This window comes from Spermophilus citellus, assembly GCF_964194105.1.
Source record: "Spermophilus citellus genome assembly, chromosome: 5".
Classification (NCBI taxonomy): domain Eukaryota; kingdom Metazoa; phylum Chordata; class Mammalia; order Rodentia; family Sciuridae; genus Spermophilus; species Spermophilus citellus.
The window spans coordinates 53,812,965-53,835,614 of record NC_138186.1 but is presented as its reverse complement, the minus strand read 5'-3'; the positions used below and the strand labels follow the sequence as shown (position 1 = coordinate 53,835,614).

At 55.3% G+C, this 22,650-nt stretch overlaps 1 protein-coding gene across 3 annotated transcripts in view; it reads left to right on the top strand.

Annotated features, from left to right (window-relative positions):
* Nucleotides 1-4,619, top strand: part of MDGA1 (MAM domain containing glycosylphosphatidylinositol anchor 1) — a 57,467-nt gene extending 52,848 nt beyond the window's left edge. For all 3 annotated transcript variants that reach the window (XM_081296132.1, XM_081296130.1, XM_081296131.1), the window contains exon 17: nucleotides 39-4,619. In XM_081296132.1, the coding sequence (XP_081152258.1) occupies nucleotides 39-130 (92 nt within the window). In that variant the 3' untranslated portion in view covers nucleotides 131-4,619. The remainder of the gene's footprint in view (nucleotides 1-38) is intronic.
* Nucleotides 4,620-22,650: the final 18,031 nt, after the last annotated feature.

Here is a 22,650-nt window from a genome sequence, read left to right as displayed (position 1 = left end):
GGGAGCTCCTGGCCTGTCTCCTCTGTCTCCTGTCACAGTGGTGGTGATGCCGGGCAGCAGAGCTCCCCACGGGTCCAGCCCACAGCTCTGGGGGCCTGTGGTCATCTTCCTGTTGGCGATGCAGAGATGATGAGAGCTGTGTGGCCCCCCACCCCGCCCCCGGCACACCAAAGTGTCCACATCGTACCAAAGACTGACCCCCACCCGCCGGGGTGCCCAGGGGAAGGGCCGGCTCGCCAGGGAGGGGGCCTGCGTTGGCTGCGAGGACGAACAGAAAACAAGGACCTGAGGCCCGGCGCTGAGGCCCTGGAGATGCTGTTCGACACACGCACACACTCACACGTTCACACTCACACACAGAGATCTATTAAAGCACAAGTTTCTATCAGACCTGCCAGCACCTTCTCTATGTGGAGACAGGGGACTTGCCCAAATGGCGTCCGCCACCCCAGGGACCGCGGCGCGACGCTGGCCTTGTCCTGGCTACACTTGTGGTGTATTTCTGACCCTCCCTGCTGTCCCCCAACTCAAGGCCGGACTCCAGCCTGGTGGCTTTGCCAGAAGAGTGGGCGGACAGGGAGCCCTGCCCTTGGCCAGACTCTGGGACTCCTCAGGACTGAGGAGGCAGGGGTCAGAGAAGGGCCAGGTGGGACTTTGTGAGCTTCGTGACTGTCCTTTGCCCACAAGAAGACAGAGAAGATGGGGCACCTGCTGCCCGCAACTGTTCTCAGAGTGGGGGCTGGAAGGGGGAGACCCCAGTCAGTCACCCCATGTCCTGACCTGTTTCTGGGACGTCATATCCCCTCCTCACTGTGCCCCCATGGAAGGGACCCAGCAGAGGGTCTTGGGCCTGCGCAGTGTGGAGACTGACACCTTCCCCACCCACCCCACCCCCACCCCCACTAGCAACTGGACTCCTGAGAGCACAGTCCCCACCTAACCTCAGCCCCAGCTGGGACTCAGACGGGGGCGCAGCAGAGGAGAAACCTGCCTCGGTGGTTCCATGGCCCCGTCAAGGCCACCGAAAGTGGGAGCAGAGCCTCGTCTTTGATGTGTTTGGTCTGATAGGGTGCTGCGGCCAGGGGCGGGCGTGAAGGGCAGAGCCCTACAAAGCCCTGTCCAGTGGGCCATGCCCCCCTCCCCACAGGGTTGGCGAAGGACGATAAGTTTGTAGGGGTGGGGGTGAGATGGGTGGGGTAATTCCAGTCCCTTTGTCCCCTGGGAGCTGTGAAAGGAATTCCTGTCCCTAGGTCCTGGATTGGAGCTTGAGATGGACAGAACAGTTTCTAGATCTCTCCTCCCCAACACCACCCTGAGCTGCCCACCCAGCCCTCCACGGGAGAGAGGAGCCCCAGCCCCTTCCAGGATGAGTCGTGTGTGTCTGTGCTTGTGTGTGCGTGTGTGTGTGTGTGTGTGTGTGTATGCACACGCCCACACCATTGTGGGCACATGTCTGGGCAGGAGTATATGCAGAAGGAGTCTGTGTGTGCGGTTTTCTAGGCTGGGTCTGGCCTGTCTCTGAGTGCCCGTGCACGTCATCCCGGTGACATGTATGTTATGTCCCCTACTTCCAGTCCTATGGGTAGTCTAGAGCGGCTGTTACCAGAGCCCCAAACCCCACCTTTCCCTCCTATGGATGATGCAGCCTCCCAGGTGACCCTAGTGAATGCGAGCACCTTCGGTGGGGGTGTCATGAGCTGCTCCTGGAGCATTTGGTGGGGACAGCTGCAAAGAGAGAGCCTGGATCCTGGGCAGCACTGCCGTGCCAGGAGCAGGCGGGGACCATGGCCAACGCTTCTGGGCTCCGGCTCTGTCAGGCCTCTGTTATCATCATCACCAACAGCTGGTGGGTGGCCCGGCCAGGCTGCAGCGGGGCCTCCTGATGCCGACCAGTGCGGCTGCCTTCCTCGCCCGCCCTAAGGCCTCCGTCTGAAGTGAGCCATTCCAGGTTCCCAGCACACGCTTCCATCACGTCTGCCGGGTATTGTTCCTTAATTGTCCCATCTGTGCAGAATCTGTCGCCCCGACTAGACTGTGAGCTCCTCCTCTGAGCCTCCTGACCCCTCTCCCCGCCCCTGCTCCTGCCTGGCACGAGCCAGCCCGGGATGGGAAGCACTTCCACAGGCTCTGCCTGGCGCAATGGAGTCCACCAACCCTGGCACCAGCCCTGGCTGCAGCGTAACCACCAGAGGGTCTTTTCAAAAGCTCTGGTGCTAGGTCCCCGCTCAGAGGTTCTGATTTAATGGAGCTGGAGGGCACCTGGCACCAGAACCCAAGGGAGGGAACTGAGGGCTTCTCACCTTCCAGAGGCTTCCTCGGTGCCCTTGCTGGGGTCCATGCTGGAGCCCCAAGAGTTTCCTCCTGGAATTTCCGTGAGCCCCAGACCTGTCCCCCTCAGCCTTGTTCCCTGCCCTGGCTGCTCCATGACAGGGGACCTCTGTATCCATAGAGCCCGATACAGAGAAGCTGCTGGCGGGCTTTGGCTGTGTCGCCACTGTCCTGGTCTGTTTGGAGAGAGGAGACCTTCTAAGAAGGTGGGGCAGCCCTGCTTGGAGGGTGCCCCACCTGGGGTTACCCAGCCCATCTGCTGAGACACCCAGGTCCTCGGGTGAGCGGGTGAGGCTGACGTGTGTCTGTGTGCACCGGCCAGCAGGTGCGGGCAGTGGGTGGTGGTGTGTGCTCGCCGTGCCCGAGTCCAGGAGCGTGCCAGTCTGTGTGTGCTGGTGAATCTGCAAAGAATGAGTGTTTTTGTGTGTCTCTGGGTATATCTCTGGGTGACTTGTGTGTCAATGTTTGTGTGTCTGTGTGAAGTGGATCTGTATAAATGTCACTTATGCTGTGTGTCTTTGTGAATCTGTGTGTCCGTGTCATGGTAGGTGGCCCAGGAATACCCCGGGCCCTGGGGAGACCAGGCTGGCTGGGTCCAGTGCCTCTCCCCAGGGGCAGCCTCGCCCTCTGGGTCAGGGTGACTGAGGCATATTGTGGCCTTAAAGTGGGGACTCCAGAGTCAACCCTCAGGGTGTTGGGACTTCCTCCCCCTCCCCTCCAGGTTGGTGTCTAGAGGAGAAAGGGACTCCCAGAACAAGATGCGGAGGGACAGTGGATGGAGAGTCTTGCCTGGCTGTCCCGCTGCTGGGACCACAGACAGCTCCTGGGGTGCTGCTTAGCACACCCAGCCTGCTCCGGGAACGCTCCTGTCCCCTTTGTCCTCTGGGACTGGTCCGGCACCACTTTCCCATTCATTCTCTTTCCCCTGTGCTCTGAAAGCCACTGCTCAGGCCACAGAGCCACACGGGCCTCCGAAGTCCAAGCCCCTCAGGGCGCAAATGAAGAAGCTAAGCCCAGAGAGGGGCCTAAGGTCACACAGCCAGTCTGGGTAGAGCCAGCCTTGGAAATCAGGCACTAAGTCCTGGGTGTCACCATCCGGGCATTGCTGCTGCTGGGACTTCCTGTCCGGATAGCTCTGGGGAGCTGGGACAAATGGCCCTGTCTCTAGAGTGCCACAGATGTCCCCAGCCCTGTTACAGAGTTGCTGGACTCCTGCTCTGGCTATCGCCCCTCCCCTCCCGCATCATGGAAGGCCTGGTGCCCGGGGGAGGCTGGCATCCTTTGCCCACAGAGGTCATTGCTGCTGGCCTCCTCCAGGCTCCCCAATAGAAGAGTCTCTGTTTCCCCTTCCTTCCCTTTGTCTTCACCAGAGCCTGGGCTAGGACAAGGTCAGCATGTTCTCATGTCCTCATCCTCTCAACTTCCCCCTAAGGATCTGGAGGGCAGGATTCTGGGGTTTCCTCTCTCTGGACAGCTCAAGGAGGCTGGAGGGGAGGGTGTTTCAGGGTCTGTTCCAGGAACCTGAGGGTGGACCTGCTGTGGACAGTCCCTGTAGGAACATTGGTTCTGGGTTCAGGGGAGCCCTCCCTGCTTCCAGGGAAGCCCCTCTTCTCTATTGTCTGTATGTGTGTGCATGCGTATGTGTGTGCGTGTGTGTGTGTGTGTGTGTGTGTGTGTGTGTGTGTTTTGGGGTGGGACCACTCTTTCCTGGGGTACCCCTGACCCTTAGAACTGGGAGAGACCTTAGTGATCCAGTATCCCCACTGTACAGGTGAGACGCCGAGATCCAGAGGGATGGCATTTGCCTGTGCCCACCCCTTCCCCCAGGTTGCCTGTGTTAACTTCCCAGGGCCCACGGGGAAAGACCCCCTTCCTCCACCTCCCCTCCCTCCACCTCCCCTCCCTCCTCCCAGCTGCCCACATAATCCCCATCTCAGCCCAACTCTGCCGGCCCCTCTGCTCCAGTGGTCTCCAAGCATCCTACCTGTCCCAGGATGGCCAGCTCACCAAGGCCCTTATCCCTTTCCGGAAGGGACAAGGAAGGAAGAGACTGCTCCAACCTTGAGGCCTCAAAGACTTGGGAGAAAAGCCAAAACCCCTCATGCCCAGGCCCAAGCGTCTGACCCCAGCCCACCCTCACACCAAGGTAAAAGCACAACAGGAGACCCCTTATCCACGGGTGAAATGTATTGGGGTTGTTTTTTTAGTCACACGACCCCGTCCTCACCCCTTTGCCTTGCTCTCCGTCTCCACCCCAGCCTCTGTTCTCCATTTGCCCCTCTTTGACCCCCGAGCCCCCCAATGTAACCTCTAGTTGCGGACGCGGTTGTTTCAATCAATAAAGCTGCAGTGTTCCAACGCTGGGTCTCCATCTGGCTGGGGGGGGGGGGCATGGCAGGGGGCGTGGCGTGACGGGGGCGGAGGGGGCGTGACGGGGGCGGAGGGGGCGTGACGGGGGCGGAGGGGGCGTGACGGGGGCGGAGGGGGCGTGACGGGGGCGGAGGGGGCGTGACGGGGGCGGAGGGGGCGTGACGGGGGCGGAGGGGGCGTGACGGGGGCGGAGGGGGCGTGACGGGGGCGGAGGGGGCGTGACGGGGGCGGAGGGGGCGTGACGGGGGCGGAGGGGGCGTGACGGGGGCGGAGGGGGCGTGACGGGGGCGGAGGGGGCGTGACGGGGCGGAGGGGGCGTGACGGGGCGGAGGGGGCGTGACGGGGCGGAGGGGGCGTGACGGGGCGGAGGGGGCGTGACGGGGCGGAGGGGCGTGGCGGGGCGGAGGGGCGTGGCGGGGCGGAGGGGCGTGGCGGGGCGGAGGGGCGTGGCGGGGCGGAGGGGCGTGGCGGGGCGGAGGGGCGTGGCGGGGCGGAGGGGCGTGGCGGGGTGGAGGGGCGTGGCGGGGTGGAGGGGCGTGGCGGGGTGGAGGGGCGTGGCGGGGTGGAGGGGCGTGGCGGGGTGGAGGGGCGTGGCGGGGTGGAGGGGCGTGGCGGGGTGGAGGGGCGTGGCGGGGTGGAGGGGCGTGGCGGGGTGGAGGGGCGTGGCGGGGTGGAGGGGCGTGGCGGGGTGGAGGGGCGTGGCGGGGTGGAGGGGCGTGGCGGGGTGGAGGGGCGTGGCGGGGTGGAGGGGCGTGGCGGCGTGGAGGGGGAAGAGCCGGCGGGACGGGGAGCTGGGGGCTCCTTTCCTGGGGGCATCCTTTCTTCTCTTTGGCACTTGCCATTGTGGATCCTGCTCTGTGGCTTGAACAGTGGGGACGGCACCCTGGTTTGCTAGCAATGAATTTCGTGCCCTTATTCATTTATTCATTCCACAAATACCAACCCTAGACAGCCATCATGGAATCTCTTGTTAGTAGGAGAGATGGATATTAAATTGATAATTATACCAAGAAATATATAAATATGAATGTAATTAGGACTGTGAAAGAGGGTTCTTATTTGGGCTGGGGCTTCAGGGAAGACATTGCCAAGAGAAATATTTAGGGGAGACCTAAAGAAGGATGGGAGTCACTGGTAGGGGAGAGGGAAGACTCCCAAATAGAGGGAATGGGATATGCAAAGTCCTGGAGGAATGGAAAAACCAAAAGGCTCAGGAAGGAGAAGGATAGAGGAGGACTAAGGTTGGCAAAAGTGGTTGAAATGCCACTCAGGCCCCCACCTGCCGACCTTCTCCCTGCTCTCCTCAAAATCTCTGTTCTGGCTCCATAAGCCCCACTCTGCACTCTACCTGGGTGCAGGTAGCCACCTGCCTACTTGCCCCCAAATCATTTTCTGCCACCTTTCCCTTTATCCTAGACCTCTCAGGATTCTAGAATGGCAGAGCTGGGAGGTCCTTAAGGGTCGGCCCTCTACTCTGTTTCTGTTCAGAGAAATGGGATCACCAGGGTCCTGGGGGCCAGTGGTGAGGAGGGAAATCCACTCTTCTGTGAGCATTTGCAGAGTGACCCAAATCAAGGGGTGTTATGGGTGTTATCTTACGAACTACGGGGAGACCAGGAAATGACAGGGAGAGAGCCTTTACTTAGTGGCAGTGACTTAGGTAGATAGAGCAGATAGTTTTACTCCCTGTTTCAGATGGGGAAACGGGGGTTCAGAAAGGTGAAAAACTGGGATTGTCAACTCCTGAGCCTTATCAGCTCTCATGTAGACAGATTCTTCCTGCCACACCTGAGATTCGTGGTCTGTGTGTCTGGAGTCCACTGCGGGTTGCTGCTGCGGGTTGGCTCGATGGATGCAGGAAAAGACCCACCCAAGCTCACTGTAGTCTAGGAGTTCCTGGGTGGACACACGTACTGAGGGGCCAGGCTCTCTGAAATCCAAATGGGAGTGCAACAGATGGTTTTCCTGGGTTCGCAGTAGCTCTAGACCACCAGCTTCAAGAATTAGCATGGGATATAATGAAGTAATTGCTGGATGGTTTGAGGCCCCAGAGGTGGGGGATAATTTGTTGGTGAGCAACACCTGACCACCTGGTGTGACTCAGCCTTTCCCCTCATTGGCATCTTTTCGCCCACACAGTTCCTCTCCAGACTCATGATGACACTCGCTCATGACTTCAGCTTGCCAGGCTTCACGACCCCTCAGCTCCAACTCTCCCTTGGGACCTTCAGTGGCAGCCGCCAGCATCCACTGACTCTGCCTCTCTAGAGAAGGGGCTGACGGGATTGTCCCACCATTCTGTGTCTAGCCACACACACATCATTGAGTCACCTGTTGGTTGACAGCTCTTGAGTCAGGTGTCACCCTTGATCCAATCGGCTGGGCTAGAGGAAGGGGTCATGGATATAAGACATAGCTACCTGGGGACTGCCATTTCTAGAGAGTTTGTGGATGGGTCCACTTCACAGGGGCAGGGGCCTGGGAGTCTCCATAAATGTTCCATCTTGCATCTTCCTTCCTCTGTCCCTCCTCTAGTGACCATTCATTCTCAGGATACCTCAGGTGCAGTGTGTGCACCATGAAAGTCCTCCAGTGGACCCTGTCCAAGGGTAAGTCCCAAAGAAAGCTATCTAGGTAGGTCAGGTAATTTATAGAAACAGTCCTTGTGTGATTTATGACTCAGACATTTTAATTTCCATATTACAGAGGAGGAAACTGAGGCTCAGAAAATGACGATGGTCACCCTAGCTCGTAAAATTCAGAAGGGGTAGGACTTGGAGGCAACTCTGAAGTGCAGTGTTCATTCATATCAGCAGATTCGCTCCTCTTTGTCCCCCTTTTGGAAGTTGTGCTGCTTTTCCTACCAGCTCGTCTTCAGGGGGCTGGGAGAAGCAGGGTCCTTTCCTTTGGGGCTCAGGCTTCAGTCCTCTGCTTCAGATGGAAATCGTCCCTGGTCCTGCTTTTCTATTTCTAGCTGCCTGACCTTTTTGCATATGTCCTTTGTTGAAAGCTACTGTAACACCTTTTCAGAAAGAGGCTGGGTATAAATAAATCCAAGGAAAAAGTCAAAGCTGTTCTCCTTGAAGTCACCCCAAGCCTGGGCGGAGGCCTCTCTCCACACTGTTTTCCCAACCCCCTGCTCCCAAATCCATCTTCCTGGGCACCCAGCATGGCTTCCTGCTCCGAGGTCCACTTGGCAGGTTCCCCAAATGCTGATCCTACCACTGAGTCCATCACCCCGTCTCTTCAGTTGTTTAGGTTTTTCTTTAAAACTGTTGTGAGCTTCCTGCTTCTTTCAGGTCCCCCAAGACCAACCAAACTCAGCTGAGGACTCCACGCTTTGAGAGTCTCAGTCCATCTATACACACTCTAAGCAGAGCCCTGCTCTCCCAGAAACCTTGTGCCAATTCACTCCTATCTAAGAGGAGGGGAGAAGGGGGGTAAAACATGAATTGGAGGCTGAGGTGCCATAGTGGGGAGTCTGCTGCCATTTGAAGATGTCCATAATATACAGTTGAGAGAGAGGGGCAGGTTAGAAAGGAACATGCCTAACACCATCTCATTTTTTGTATAAATCATCTGTGTGTATGTGAGTGTGTACTTTTAAGTCTGAAAGACTATTCAATGGGATGTGAAGCTCAGATGGTGAAATTTCAGCCTCCTGACTCACATCTTTAGGTTTTCTGTATTGTTTGAATATTTTTGCATGAAATTGTATTATTGTTAATAACCAGGAAAAAATCTATTTTCTTGAGAAAAGAAAAGCCAGAAGTCATCCAAGACTATGGATTAGAAATAAAGGTCACTTTCTGTTATTAACATTATTTTTATAACTATACATCACAGAGTTTGGGAAAGGACTTTGAATTTGCAATCTTTTCCTGCTGATTTATTCAAATAAAAATACTCTGACAACTGGGAGGGAAGGGAGAAGAATCAGGTTGGGTTGACCAGGGATGGGGAGGTTGAGATGTCAAGCCAGGTTTTGAATAGGAGAGTTCCTAAGGAGAATAATACCTCTCCCAGGAACAAATGCTAACATTCATTGTGATGCTCAAAGCCCTGCACATGCATGTGAGAAAGAGAGACATTGTACCATATGTGTGCATGTGTATGCACGTTTGCACACGTGTGAGGGTATCTCATGCTCACTTGTCTAAGCCTGTGGCACCCTCAACTATTCAGTCAGCTGCAGGCAAGGGGCTAATTGAAATGCCCTGGGTCAGTGATTGACAAATCAGAGAAGACAAGGTCCAAAGATGTGGAAGGGACACTTCCCTACACTTTACCTTCCGGGTCAGCCTCTTTTCCTCGCCCACTCTCAGGGACCAGGGAGAGAAATTAAGGTATCCAGGGCTTTTTTTTTTTTTTTGGCACTTGAGATAAACCCAGGGGTGCTTTACCATTGAGCCACATCCCCAGCCCTTTTTACTTTTTATTTTGAGACAAGGTCTAGCTAAGTTTCTTAGAGTCTTATTAAATTGCTGAGACGGCCCTTGAACTTGTGATCCTCCTGCCTCAGCCTCCCAAGCCACTGGGCAGGGCTCTTCTTGATGTTAAAGGTTCTCCAGAGGAGATGGGGAAATATCCAGAACTTTCCAGATTTCCACACTGTTTTGTGTTGTCTCACTCCTGGGCAGACTGGGGCAAAGGAAGGTAATTATCAAAGAAAAGGAGATGAGTGATAGCGCTCCCATCACCTGGTTGCTAACGACCTCCTTTCGGGGGAGGATCACATTTTGCAACACAAGCAATCACCCCCTGGACAGCTCTCTTTCTGCCCTTTTGGTCACCACATAGGGGAGGAGGAGGGGGCATGAGAAGAGAGGAAACCTGGAATCTATAAAAGGGGCAGGATACCCCCACTCCCTCAGGCACCAGCTCTGGACTCCTTCCTCTCCAGAGGAGTCTCCCTCCCTATTCTATCCTTTAAATAAAACTTTTTGTTCTTGCCTTGGCATTTCTTGAGTGTTCAGTCTTCGACACCAGGAGAACAGGGACCCAGTCCTGATTTTCAAGACCAGTTTCACTGGTAGGAAGTTCTTTTAAAAAAATCTAATGCCTCCTATTACAGCCTGACCAGATATCAGTAAGGTAAGCTCCCCCAGCAGCCCACCTGCCCAGCCTCCCCCACCACTGGGGAGAGAGGCTTCCAGCTTCCCAGCCCTGTGAGCCCAGGTCCCACATGAGCCCAGCACTGGCCTTACATATAGCAAGCTCAATGCCTGCCATGGACATTGGCCCGACAGGCCTCTGCTGGTCTCTGTCTGGAGACTAAGGTCAAAGAGATTTTTGATTCCTGGAGAGGGGGATGGAGGAGAGGTGGAGAGAAACAGACTGAGCCCAGAGAGAGTAAAGCATTCTGTGAGCAGGGGTGGCTGGGCCCCAGGTCTGGCTTGTGAAGCCCAATGGGCCGGGCCTCTCTGGACCTCAGTCTCCTTGTAAATGGGGAAAGGGACTGGGAAATTTGAACTTGAAGGTGGGTCCGGCCCTGGGATTCAGTGACAGGAGGGAGTGAGGTGTTCCTAAGCAATACCGAGAAAGGGGCCCCTACAAAAGGTTAAACAAAAACTCGGCCTTGTTTCTGTTTGTAGGACTGAGCGTTGGTCTCTGTCCTCTCCCCAACCCGGGGGACCCTATTACCCAGGCCTAGGTGGGAAGCGCCCCCTTCCCATCCCCAGTCCCTGACCCAGCTCCACGGCCGCCGACGGGAAGGCAGATGGCGGGAGCTCGGGAGGAGCCTGAGCCCTGGCTGGGCGCCTGGGGGCGTGGCGCCTGCCGAGGCCGAGGCCCTGGAGCGGAGCCGGGCTGGGCGCGGTGCCCGGGGGGCGGGGCGGGCAGCCTGCTCCCACCCGCGCCTGGCTGAGTCCCGGGTGTTTGGCGGGTGAGAGGGGCCCTGGCCGGTAGGTTGGTGTCAGGAACACTGGAGAACTGAGCCAAAGTCAGAGGAAGGACAGGGACAGTGTGCAGGGTGGCGGGGGGGGGGGGGGGGGCGCTGCTGGGACTGGGGTTGGGGTGAAGTTGGGCAAAACTCCCTCTGAAAAGCCCTGTCCCACCGGATGGACCCTCCACCCTAGTACTGAGCTGGTCCAGTCAATGGGGGGGGGGGGGTTCCCTGGAGGTGGGTGGCCTTGCCCTGGGAGGTGGGTGGCCTTGCCCTGGGAGGTGGGTGTCCCTCCATCCTTTCTCCCTGGGTCAGAGATGGGACCAGGATGGACTGCCATGTGGATGGAAAGTCCCACTTCTTCTCCCTGAAGGATGGGAATCTGAGATCTTGATCCAAACTGTAAGAAGCAGAGAAGGGCTGGTTCTGGTGGTACAGGTCTGCAATCCCAGCCACCCGGGAGGTTGAAGCAGGAGTATAGCAAGTTCAAGGTCAGCCTCAGCAAATTAGCAAATTCTCAAAACAAAAAAATAAAAGGGTTGGGGATGTGGCTCAGTGGTAGAGCACCCCTGGGTTCAGTCCCAGTGTGTGTGGGCGCGGGGGGCGGCAGGGGGTGGGGAGCAGAGAAGGGTCCTGATGGCTTAATCAATCCCTCACCCCACAAACCCACAGGACGCTTCTCCCCTGGGGGGTCCTGTGGAGAGAGCAGTGTGGGAGAGGTGTGTGTGCAGCGACCTGTGGGTGGGAGGGGATGGGAGACCCCCTACCTCTGGGAAGCGGGCGTGTCTCTGAGGAAGTTCTCCCCCTTCCCTGCCAGCTTGGAGCACCCCTTGCCTGCAGGCACAGGGTCTCCCCACATCTTCTTGTCACTTTCCCACCCCCTGCCTCCACGGAAGAGTGGCAGGGGCAGGGACCAGATCCTGGTCCAGGCTCTGTCGTGGCCTAGGTCTTGTTTTAGTCTCTGGTCTCAGTCTCCCATCCTACACGATGGCAGGATTGGGGTCGGGTGGTCTCCTTAGAGCCCTCAAGGCCCGGACCTCCCGGGTTCTGTTTTATCTGCCACCGGGGTAAGGACTGGCCACAGGAGCCATCGCCAGTAGTAGCCCCAGACAGCGTCTTGTCTGGGTCTCGGGGTTAGCAGAGATGGAGACCCACACTCCTTCAATCCAGGGGCCACTGCCCACACCGGGGCCCAGCACCCCTGTCTGTCCCCAGGCACTGCTGGGGCACTGTTTTAGGCTCCACTGGTTCCCATTCCCTTTCCAGCCGGCACCCTCCTCCGTCATAGGTGGTCACCCTCCTCTTTCTCTCTGGTGCTGCAGGAGTTACCCTCACCCAGCTCCATGTGCCCGTCCTCCCTGGATCCCTCCCTCCCTCTCCACCCTGCTGACCCTGGACTCACCCTCCACCCTCCCTCCTGCCTTGAAACCTGGCGGTTGCCCCTTCCCCTCCACGGTCTGCTTTTCTATTCCAGGAACTTTTCTGTTCCAGTTCCCTCTTTTTACCACACAGGTTTGTTCATTCCTTTACCCGCTTGGTCACTGTGGCAGCCACTATTGTTTTCTAGAGCCATGGCCATTTCCCCCACCACCATCTTTTTTCTCTCTCTCCTTATAGATCTTGAAAAAAACTAAGTTACTCTTTTCCCAGCCTCCCTGATAACTAGAGGTGTTGATGTGACCCAGTTATGGCCAATGACATATAAGGGGAAGCTCTGGCTGGAGCATTTGGAAAAAAATTTCCCCCTGTTAAAAAGAGTTTCAGGAAGATAATCCTATCTTGTCACCTGAGCCTGCCCCTGCTTCCTGCCCATGGCATGATTAAGTGAGGTTGTAATGTCCGGAACCAAGGTAGCCATCTGTGACCATGAGGCACCAAGCTCAAGGGTAAAGATCAACACTGTGAAAACCATGGTGCACAGAGATAGAATGAGCCTGGGGTCCTTGATGACTGACTTATTGGCAGACCATTAAAGCTTTATACATGACACATTTTTTTTCTGTCATCCCAACAGTAGCCGTTAGGCATTCACTCAGTCAGTCATTACTTCTGAATTCACTCGTGCATGTATTCACCTTCTAGATGCTCTCACAGAGGCTGAATTAAATAGAAATTTAGTGGCTAACTTAAATAGAAATTAATTTTTCTCCCTCACAATAGTCTGGGTGTAAGTAGTCAAGGTCTAGCCTGGCAGCTCCAGGATATCAGAACCGGGGTCCTTCTAGATGGTCACTCCGCCATTCCCAGAGTGCTCTCCTGTCCACATGGTCCAAGACGTCTCCTCATCCTATCACAGTTCAGCTGGGGGGCGGAGGAAAGGCAAAGGGAGGGCCTGGTTCCCCCTCTTAAAGCTCTGACCCACATGCTCCATTCCCACCCTGTGTTCACATCTCAAGACTTAGTGAGATGGCCACTCCCAGCTGCAAGGGACAGGGAGAGGCAGGCTGCTCTAGGTTGCCGGGTGTCTAGCTAGGAATCTGCTTTGCTGTCAAAGCTGGGAACTGATATCAATGAGGGGTGACCCCTGACAGTCTTGTGGCTGTTTTTCACTCACTCATTCATTCATTCATTCATTCAAAGAACACGTGTGGAGCGCACACTGAATACAAAGCAGTGGGTCAGGTGCCAGCGCCCCAGATCCCCAGTTCCTCTTGTCTGGTGGGAGGATAAGGCAAGTCTGGATGCTCCCATCCAACAAACCTGCACCCAAGCCGAAAAACAGAGAGCACCGACGATGTGAGATTTTGGGCCATTCATCGTCCTCTTTGCCACCTGCCTCTTCATGCCCCCCCCCCTGCAGTGAGCCCGAGGATGTGGAGGAGGGGGCCAGTGACACTCAGAGAACGCATCTTAGAGCAGTTCTTTCCTTAGGAAAAGCCTTCTTCAGTTCTAGTTAAAATCCTCCATGCTGAAAGGTGGCCTCTCATTTTGCTCTTAGGCGCGATATATGTGTTAGAACTGGCCTCTCCCAGGCAGTGGGAATGGCGCACGCCTGTAATCCCAGCAGCTCAGGAAGCTGAGGCAGGAGGATTGCCAATTCAAAGCCAGCCTCTGCGACTTAGTGAGGTCCTGTGTCTAAATAAAATACCCAAAAGGACTGGGGACGTAGCTCAGTGGTTAAGCACCCCTGGGTTCAATCCCAGTGCCAAAGAAAAAAAGAACTGGCCTTTCACCTGGGGCTTCTTCAGAGGAGAGAGCACTGGAGAAGACAGACCTCACAGGTGCCATAGGCGGAATGAGGAGTCAAAGGATGTACAGTCATTTTCATTTTGCAGTATGGGTCCCAGAAGCATTTCTAGCTCAATTTTGCTGTATGACCTGGCAACTCCTCGAGGAAAAGTGGATCTATTCTCTCCTCTTGCAATCAAGCAGGTCTGTGACTGTCTCCACCAACAGAATTCCGCAGAAGTGACTCCAAGTGACCTGTGAGGCTAGGTCAGGGAAGGTGACCCAGCTCTGCCCAGGTCTGTCGGCTTCTCTCTGCCCTCTCTGGATGCTCACCCTTGGAACCTAATCGCCCTGGTGGAACAAGACACAGGCCACCTGGTGAGACCACATGGAGGTTCTGGGTGACATCCCCCCACGGGGTCTCAGCCAATAGCCAAGGTCAGCCCCTGACGGGAGCAAATGAGCTTTGGATCATTTCAGCCCTTCTCCTGCCAGCCAGTCCACCTGGTGAGGAGTGAAGTAGAGAGCTCTGACCCCCTCCCCGCAATTCTGCACCAAGTGAAGATTCCCGAACAAAAGAAATGTCATCCTTTTGGGACACTAAGATTTTTAGTGGTTTGTTAAGCAGCAATAGATAAGAAAGAATAACCTGACAGATTTCAAATGGCCTTGAAGTCTCTGCACCTCCTCTCATGGAGAGATGGAGCCTGGGGCTGGGCTTGTGGCTCAGCGGTAAAGCGCTCGCCTGGCACGTGTGAGGCCCTGGGTTCGATCCTCAGCACTGCAAAAATAAATAAATAAATAAATAAATAAATAAATAAATAAATAAAAATAATAATAAAGAAATAAAATAAAGTTATTGTGTCCACCTATAACTAAAAAATAAATAGAGCGAGATGGAGCCTGTTCCTGCTTCTCGAATCTGGGCTGGCTTTGACCAGAGCGGCGATATACAGCAGAGTGGTAACGCCAACTTCTGAGCCTAACCCTGCAGGGCCTGCAGCTTCCCGCCTGGCTTTCTTGATGCTCTGAGATCCAAGTGAAGGAAGGAGCCCAGCGATTCGATTCTTGTCCTCCAGGGAGCTGTCTAGTTGCACCAGAGGGAAAGTCAAATCTCACACGGGAACAGATTGTCCCCTGGCCACCCCGATCCATTCCCCTGGGTCATGGTGATGGATGTGGAGCCCACAGCTGCCCAGCTGCGCCTGTTTAGAAGTCTTAGGGATATCAAGGTGACCATGTAGCTAAGTTCTCTCTCGTGAAATGTGGGAGAAGGTGACACAGGTAACACAGGATGAGCCGTAGGAGAATGGGAGCTCTCATTCCCCTGGTAGGGGGGTGGACACAGGTTGGAAGAAGCCACTGATGTCTCCACGTGGGTCACACCCTAGAGGAAGTGAGCCACTCTCCTCCAAAGAGTAGGGGCTTGAAACATTTTTGGTGGTGGGCCCATCAGCAAAGGATGAGCCGGGCAGGAGTCTAGCCTCTTAAGATCTGGGGTTTCCCATGGACGTGGCTCAGTTCTCCAAACTCAGGCGTTTCCTAGGGCACAGGTTTGTCCTCCTCTGTGGCGTGGGTGCCCTGGGGTCAGGGCTGTGTTCCCCAGACTGGGGCTCCGTGAGGAGAAGCTGGTATCTCCTGCTTCGACTGGGCCTCCCTGTGGGCAGGGCAGTTCTTGCCTTGGCCGTGTCTACCCTCCAACTGTGGAGTCCCGGGAATTGGGCTTTCTGCCTCCTACTGGGCCCCCCCCCAGGATTGTCTCTTCCTTCACACCGCCTCTCCCTAGGGCCAGTCTGTCTCCCCTCAGACCTGGGCTTTCTAAGGGCAGTGTCTGCCCTCCGCCTGGGGTTCCCTAATGACCAGCCGCACCTCCCAGCTGCCGGGTTCCCTGAGGACGGGCTGTGTCACTTCACTCGGGCTCCCTGATTGCAGGGCTGGGTCTTCCTTCAGCTGTAGTCCCCTCAGCCTGAGGCTCCTTGAGGTCAGAGCTGTGTCCACCTTCGACCGGGGCTCCTGAGGACAGGGCTGGGTCTGCCGAGGCCGGAGCTCCCTGCATGAGGTCCCCTCTCTGCTCTCTGATTTAGAACAGTCTGTGGGCTCCTGTGCTCAACGCAGGGTGACTCTTGTCCTCACCTTCCCCTGATCTTAGCTGGATCCCCTGTGATGGGCACAGTGACGGTGGCAGGGGCTGAGATGGCATCATGATGTTTGAGGGGGTTTGAGCACCCTGGGGGTGAAGTTTAGCCTCATGACAGCTCGTTTGAGAGAAGAGCCAATTAGAGAGGCGATTTTCCTGAGCAGCCTGAAGCACATGTTGAAATGGGAGCCCATCAGCCGGGAGAGGAAGGGCAGCCCCCCACCTCTGCTGGCTGAGGAAGACCCCGTCTGCCCCTCACTTCCTGGACTCTCCCAGCCTCCTGGATGGGGGCCAGGGGTAGAGAAGGACCTTGGGGTGCCACCGGAGCCCTCGGGTCTTCATGCCCGGCCCTCAGCCCCTGGTGACACTCCCTAGCTGGACACCGGCTGGGTGGGCCTCGTCCCTGGCTGTTGGGAAATCCTTCTTCATCACCGACCACCTTCCTGGGGGTGAAGTTTCTATTATATTCTTTGTGAGGAAGGAAACCAGAAAGCACCCCTAGGAGAAGCCCAGAGGCCCCTCAACTTCCCTTTCCCACCCAGGAAGCCTGTGCTTCCTGTCACCAGAGCGAACAGAAAAGATGGCTTTCTGGGGGGGGGGGTGGTCTGTGTTGGCCAGGATTTGATGGGAAGCCAACAAAAGAAACTGGCTCAAGCGACTGAACCAAGTTAAAAAAACGTGGGGAGGGGAGGTATTTATGGGAGGGAGGCCCTGGCAGGCAGGAGAGCCTCGGAGCAGCTGGATCCCAGGACTCCAGCCTGCCAGGACTCCCCCATTCTTCCTCTGGTCTCTGCCTACTGACACATCTGTCCCCCAGGCCCTCCCCCTGTGGCTGGAACTCCTTCTCCCGTCACCTCTCAGCATACCTCAGGAAGCAGCTGAACCCCTCCCAGCTGCAGTCTGAAAAATCCCAAGGAAGCGTTCTGATTGGCCCAGGTTTAAGCACTGGCCCAATCAGATCACTCAGCCCATCTCTAATGGCCAAGGGGAGGAAACATGGGATAAATACCCTCACCTAGAATCAGAGGGACCAGTGGGGTCAGTTCCCCCAAGAGAAGGGGAAAGGCAAGCCCAGGAGGGGGGACGCTGGGAAGACTGTATACAGGGCATCAACCATAGGGACAACCTGTGTTCGACACTACTCTGTGTCTGGCATCCTATCAAATAAGTTATCTATCTCATCTCCTTTATTTCTTGAAGAAAGCATGAGAGAGGTTTCTATGATCACCACCATGTAAGGAAGCCAGGGCTCAGAGAGGTTAAATAACTTGGCCCAGGTCATACAGCTGTTAAATGAGAGCCAGGACTTGAAACCAAGACCTTGGGCAGCAGGAGTACAGCCCTTTAATCTTATCAATCTATCTGATAAGATCAAGCTTGGACATGGAAAGCGGCATTCTTGATACCAGGAAGTCTGTGCCAAGCACCTCAAGCAGAATGCAGAGATCGAAGGCAGCCAGACAGTGGAGTGGGCTCCAGCAATCAGGGGAGGCTTCCTAGAAGAGGTGGTGTTTGTAAGCAACCCCCTGGACAGGGGCTGCTCTGGACAGAGTGACTGGGCAGAGATGCCCGGGTGCTGGCAGTTGGGATTTGGGCTGGTGACGGGTGGCCTCCACCCACACAAGGGTGTAAATCCAGGTCAGAGCGCTGGGCTGTGGAGATGGCGAGCAGAGGTGGACTTCACCCCGCTGGTCCTGGGACATTGCGGATTTTTATTTTTTTTTTTTATTTTTTATTTTTTTTTTTTTTTTAAAGGGAGAATGGGATGAAATAGTGTTTTAAGCTTGTGAACAATTTTATTTTATTTTATTTTTTAAAGAGAGAGTGAGAGAGGAGAGAGAATTTTCAATATTTATTTTTTAGTTCTCGGCGGACACAACATCTTTGTTGGTATGTGGTGCTGAGGATCGAACCTGGGTCGCACGCATACCAGGCGAGCGTGCTACCGCTTGAGCCACATCCCCAGCCCCATTGCGGATTTTTAAATAGAAGCATTGACAGGTGAGAAACAGCACTTGTGGGGGGTGGGTCTCAAGTACTTCTTGGAGGACAACAGCCCACAGCCTGGGTAGAGGAAGGGACACAGCAGAGGGAGTCAGGATCTCTGCCTACCCTGCACCCCTCCTGAGGCAAGGGAGGGCTCAGACTTGGTAGCTATGTCTCCTCTGGGGAGCAGTATTCAGTACAGTAGCAGGTGCATAGTAGGTACTCAACAAAGAGGGATAGTGATGAGACAGCCTGGGCAGTGCTCACAGTGCAGGATGCCTGGCAGCCTAAATGTGCCATGAAGCTGTGGGAAAGGATACTCTTGATTACTGAGTACCCACTGTGTGCCCCTAGAAGATGTGTCCTGGGAGCAGTGACGTCAGTCTGGATCCCTGCTCTATCTCCACAATCCTACACATAGTAGGAACTTACTACAGTTTTGGTTAATCTGCAAGGTAGGCCTTACCATCCCCATTTTACAAATCAGGAAACTAAGGCTCAGAGAATTAAAGAGACTTGTTCACACTCACAAAGCCAGAAAGTGAGGGAACGGGGTTCTGCTGATTTCCAAAGCCAATATTCTTAACCAGCACCCCTGCCATCTCCCTGAGGATGGGTGGGCCCCAGGCAGAAGCGAGGGGTGATTCTGCCTCCCGCCTCTGCTCCCTGAGGAGAGGTCTGGTCCCCTTTCCTACCCTGGGGGGGCCTGCTCCTAGTTCAAACCCTTCAGTCCTGGGTGGGGACCTGGAGAGGGCCCTGCAGAGGGGCCCGGAGGCTCGGGGCCTGCCAGGCTTGGGTGCTCCCTGCAGCCCGAGTCTCCACCGAGGCCTGCTCATTAGGACTGTCGTTATGACTCGCGACTCCGCAATGCCATTTCCTAGACTTGGGGTTGGGTGGGAGTGGAGATGGCACACACAGTTGTTTTTAATTACATTTGGTTTGCTAATTTCTGATAGAAAATAAATATTTACTGGGAGCCATATTTCTTCATTTCACGCCAGCTGACTCCAGAGTTTATCGGGAGCCCGAACAGGCACCACCCGCCCACCCCCCAGTCCCCACCGCCTCGTTGGAGTCTCCCACGGGACCTGGAGGAGAGGCAGAAGCCAGAGATGGAGGGAGATGGAGAGGCAGAGGAGGCCAGGCCTGGCTTCTGTGGGTGGCAGGGCCAAGTCCAGGTGTGGACATGGAGAAGCTCTTCTATGGTCCTCGCTGTGGAGGCTTGCTGTGGAGGCCCAGCACAGTTGGGAGGCTGGAGGCCAGCACTGCCCCAGCCATGCCCCACCCAGCCAGGGGCAAGCCCTCCCGTTCCTGTGCCTGTTCCCACCTATCAGGGTGATCTCTAGGGGAACTCCTGCCATCTGCACTTTAGGATGTGGTGACTCTGGTCCTCCAAAGGGTCCCTCCAAGGACTGGCATCGGAGGCCCTTTTGAGTGAAGGGGACCCTCATGTCCACTCCTCAGCTTGCAGAGAAGAAGAAAGGACGGGGAAGGGGCAGAAGGAATGGGCAGGAGTGGAAGGAAGTGAGGGCTAGTGTCCCTGGAGGTAAGGACAGCGGTTCACAGGGGTTTACAGGACACACACACACACACACACACACACACACACACACACACACGTCTTCCTCTTGCAGGAAAGGGAAGAGAGAACTTGAGGCCTCCTGGCTGATGGCTGGGCACTCGGATGGTGGAGAGCCGCAGCTGAGCGGGGTTTCTCAATCTCAGCACCAATGAGTCAGGGGCTGCACAGGGCTTTGTTGTGGGGGGCTGTCCTGAGCACCGTGCTTAGCAGCACCCCGGCCTCTGCCTGCTAGATGCCGGTGGCACCCATCCTCCCCCACAGTCATGCCAACCACCCACACGCAGCCCGCGGAGGGTGAGGTGCTGCTTGGAATGGTCCAGTGAGAAGGGGGGGAGCCCAGGAAGATGCGGGCACTCTGGGCCCCGGGCCCCAGGAGGGATGGGGAGAGATAAGGAGATTTGGAGGCAGGAGAGCGGGGAGGCCCCTGCCCCCAGCCTGGTTTCTAAATCCTTGTTAAGCCACGACTGTTTTTTTTTTTTTCCAATTACATTTCAATTTAGCTCAATTACTTTTCCATTATTGTTCAAGCGACTCGGTTTTAATTGAAGCTGCTGCCTCTTATCTCCCTCGTTCCCCCACACAGAGGGGAGGAGGAGGAGGAGGCTGGGGTCAGAGGGGGCAGGGGAGGTCTAGGGGTGGAAGGTACCTTCAGCAAAGAGAAAGAGGGAGGCCTCGGGAGGTGGGGCTCCCCTGGGAGCCCTCTGGGTCCCCCCCCCAGTGGCCAGGTCGGCCTGCGGGGCGGGGGAGGGAGGGAAAGCTGTTGTGGGACTCACCCAGCGCCGGGCCCCCTCTTAACCATGGATTTGCCTTCGGTGGCTTTGGTGAGATGTGACCTAAAAATATTAATATTTGTCTTGGTTCTTTCAAGAGGGAGAGATTATGTTCACATAACTTTTATTCCAGTAAATTGTTATAATTGTTCTATTTCATGAGGAGTTATTCATCTCTTTCTGTACCAGATTTTTAAGTTAAACTTCATTGTATGGATGTGTAGGAACAACCTGTGTGCGTGTGTGTGTGTGTGTGTGTGTGAGTGTGTGAGTGTGTGTGTGTGAGTGTGTGTGTGTGTGTGTGTGTGTGTGTGTGTGCGTGTGTGCTGTCCTCAGTTTCAGGCGTCCCCAGGGTCTTAGGCTATATTTGGTGGTCAGGGAGGACTATTGTACCAGACATCGTTATAGCCAAGGTTCATTTACTTCTTGGCCGAATCCTATCAGGTGTTTGCTGGTATTTTACAGAAATAAAATCTGAGGCCCAGAGAAGAAATTTGTCCTGATTACAGCAGAGTTGGGGGGAGTCAGCCTTCGGACTCGTGTTTGGGTGCTAAATCCCAGGCCTCGCTGCTTCTCCCTCCCCACATGTCCACTGGTCCCTCCCAGCCCCAGTCCTGCTCCCTGACAAATCCCGCTTCCTCCCAAGCCCTGAGGCCCTGGCTCAGTTCTTTCTACTGCACTGGGCTTTCCACCCATCTCTTCCTCTCCAGCCAGCAAAGCCTGGCCCAGCTCCTCCTCCAGGAAGTCCTTCCTGGTTGCCCCTGCACTAGGGCCCTGAGCTGCCCATCTACACACCCATGTTACCAGTTGCTGTAGGAATGGGGCCAGAGCAGGGAATGGGGTGGAGTGGGGGACTCAGAAAGGCACTGCCTGGGAGCTGGACACCTCTGAAGTGAGTCACCTATAAGCTCTACAATTTAATCTCAGTGAGTCTCCAGGTCCTTAACAGCAGCTGCCTCCTGGGGGTGGGTGTTCTGAGGCCTAAGGAAATGAGATGACGTATGTCCACCAGGGGACAGGCCTCAGCAGGCTCAGGGGTTTCTCTGCCCACCCTCACGCCGACCCTGAGATGCAGGTACAGCAGGATCTATCTCCCCACTTCACAGATCACATGATTGAGCCCAGGGAGGTGCTCAGAGCCTGTAGGGAGGTGGGGGTGGGGCAGAGGCTGGGCCTGGGATCACCTCTTAACCCTGTATGTCATCAACCCCGTGGGAGGAGAGGCAGAGCAGCAGTGAACTTCCAAAGCCATGGGGGTGAGGGGCCCTGCTCTCACTCTTCCCTGTCTCCCTGTACTACCTGGGAGTCAGAGAGGGCCACCCTGAGACTCTGAGAGTGGGCGAGTGATAAAGGTAAGAACGAGCTCCTGTCATGCGGTTGTGGTGCATGTGGGTTTTCTCAGTTGGGAGATGCCTTCTACTAGAAATAAGAGAATATTAGGCTCCAAATGGCTTTAACTGGTTTTTGTTGTGGTTGTTGTTGTTTTGTTTTTATTCTCAAACAAGTTTTTCTCAAGCAGCAAAGGGTCTGGAAGTGGGTGCTTCTTTAGTTGGTCAGTGATTCAGGCTCCTCACAGATCCCTCTGCTTTGTAAGCTACACAGTGTCTACCTCATGTTCACAAGACGGCTTGCCAGAGCACTTCATTGCAGCCTTATAAGACAGCATTCTAGCCAGGTGCTGTGGTGCACACCTGTAACCCCAGAAACTCAGGAGGCTGAGGCAGAAGGAGAGCAAGTTCCAGGCAAACTTGGGCAACTTAACAAGACCCTGTCTCAAAATTTAAAAAAAATAATAATAAAAAGAACTGGGATGTAGCTCAGTGCTAAGTAACCCTGGGTTTAATCTCCAGAATTAAAAAAAAGGGGGGGGGTTTGTAGCTCAGTGGTAGAGCGTTTGACAAGCATGTGTGAGGCACTGGATCCAATTCTCAGCACCACACTAAAAAATAAATAAATAAAATGAAGTTATTGTGTCCATCTACAACTAAAAATAATTTAATTTCTTTTTTTTAAAGGCAGCAAGCCCTCCTCATGGCTTCTCTTCCCCCAGGGAGAAAGGTCTTCCAGAAACTGCGGCGACTTCTGGGTTTCGTTGGCCAGAGTCATGCAGTCACCTTAGTTGCAAAGGAGTCTGGGAAAACCAGTTCCTGGCACCCTTTCCTCCATGGTGCACCCTGTGAGCACCCTTCCAGTGGGATGTGGCAGGGTCTCCTGGAAGACGCCCACCTCAGCCTTGGTGGGCCTTGGCTTCTGTTCCTTTCCCCTCTGAGGCGGAACCTGTGTGGGCAGTGTTTGCAAATAACCTCAGGGTGGACAGCCCTGGCGGTCACCTCTCCAGTTCCCCTATGAGCTTGGCAGTTCTTATGCCTTTAGATCTTTTTGAAGCATGTAAGTTTATTTCTTTAAAAATATTCTGTTCTGTGCT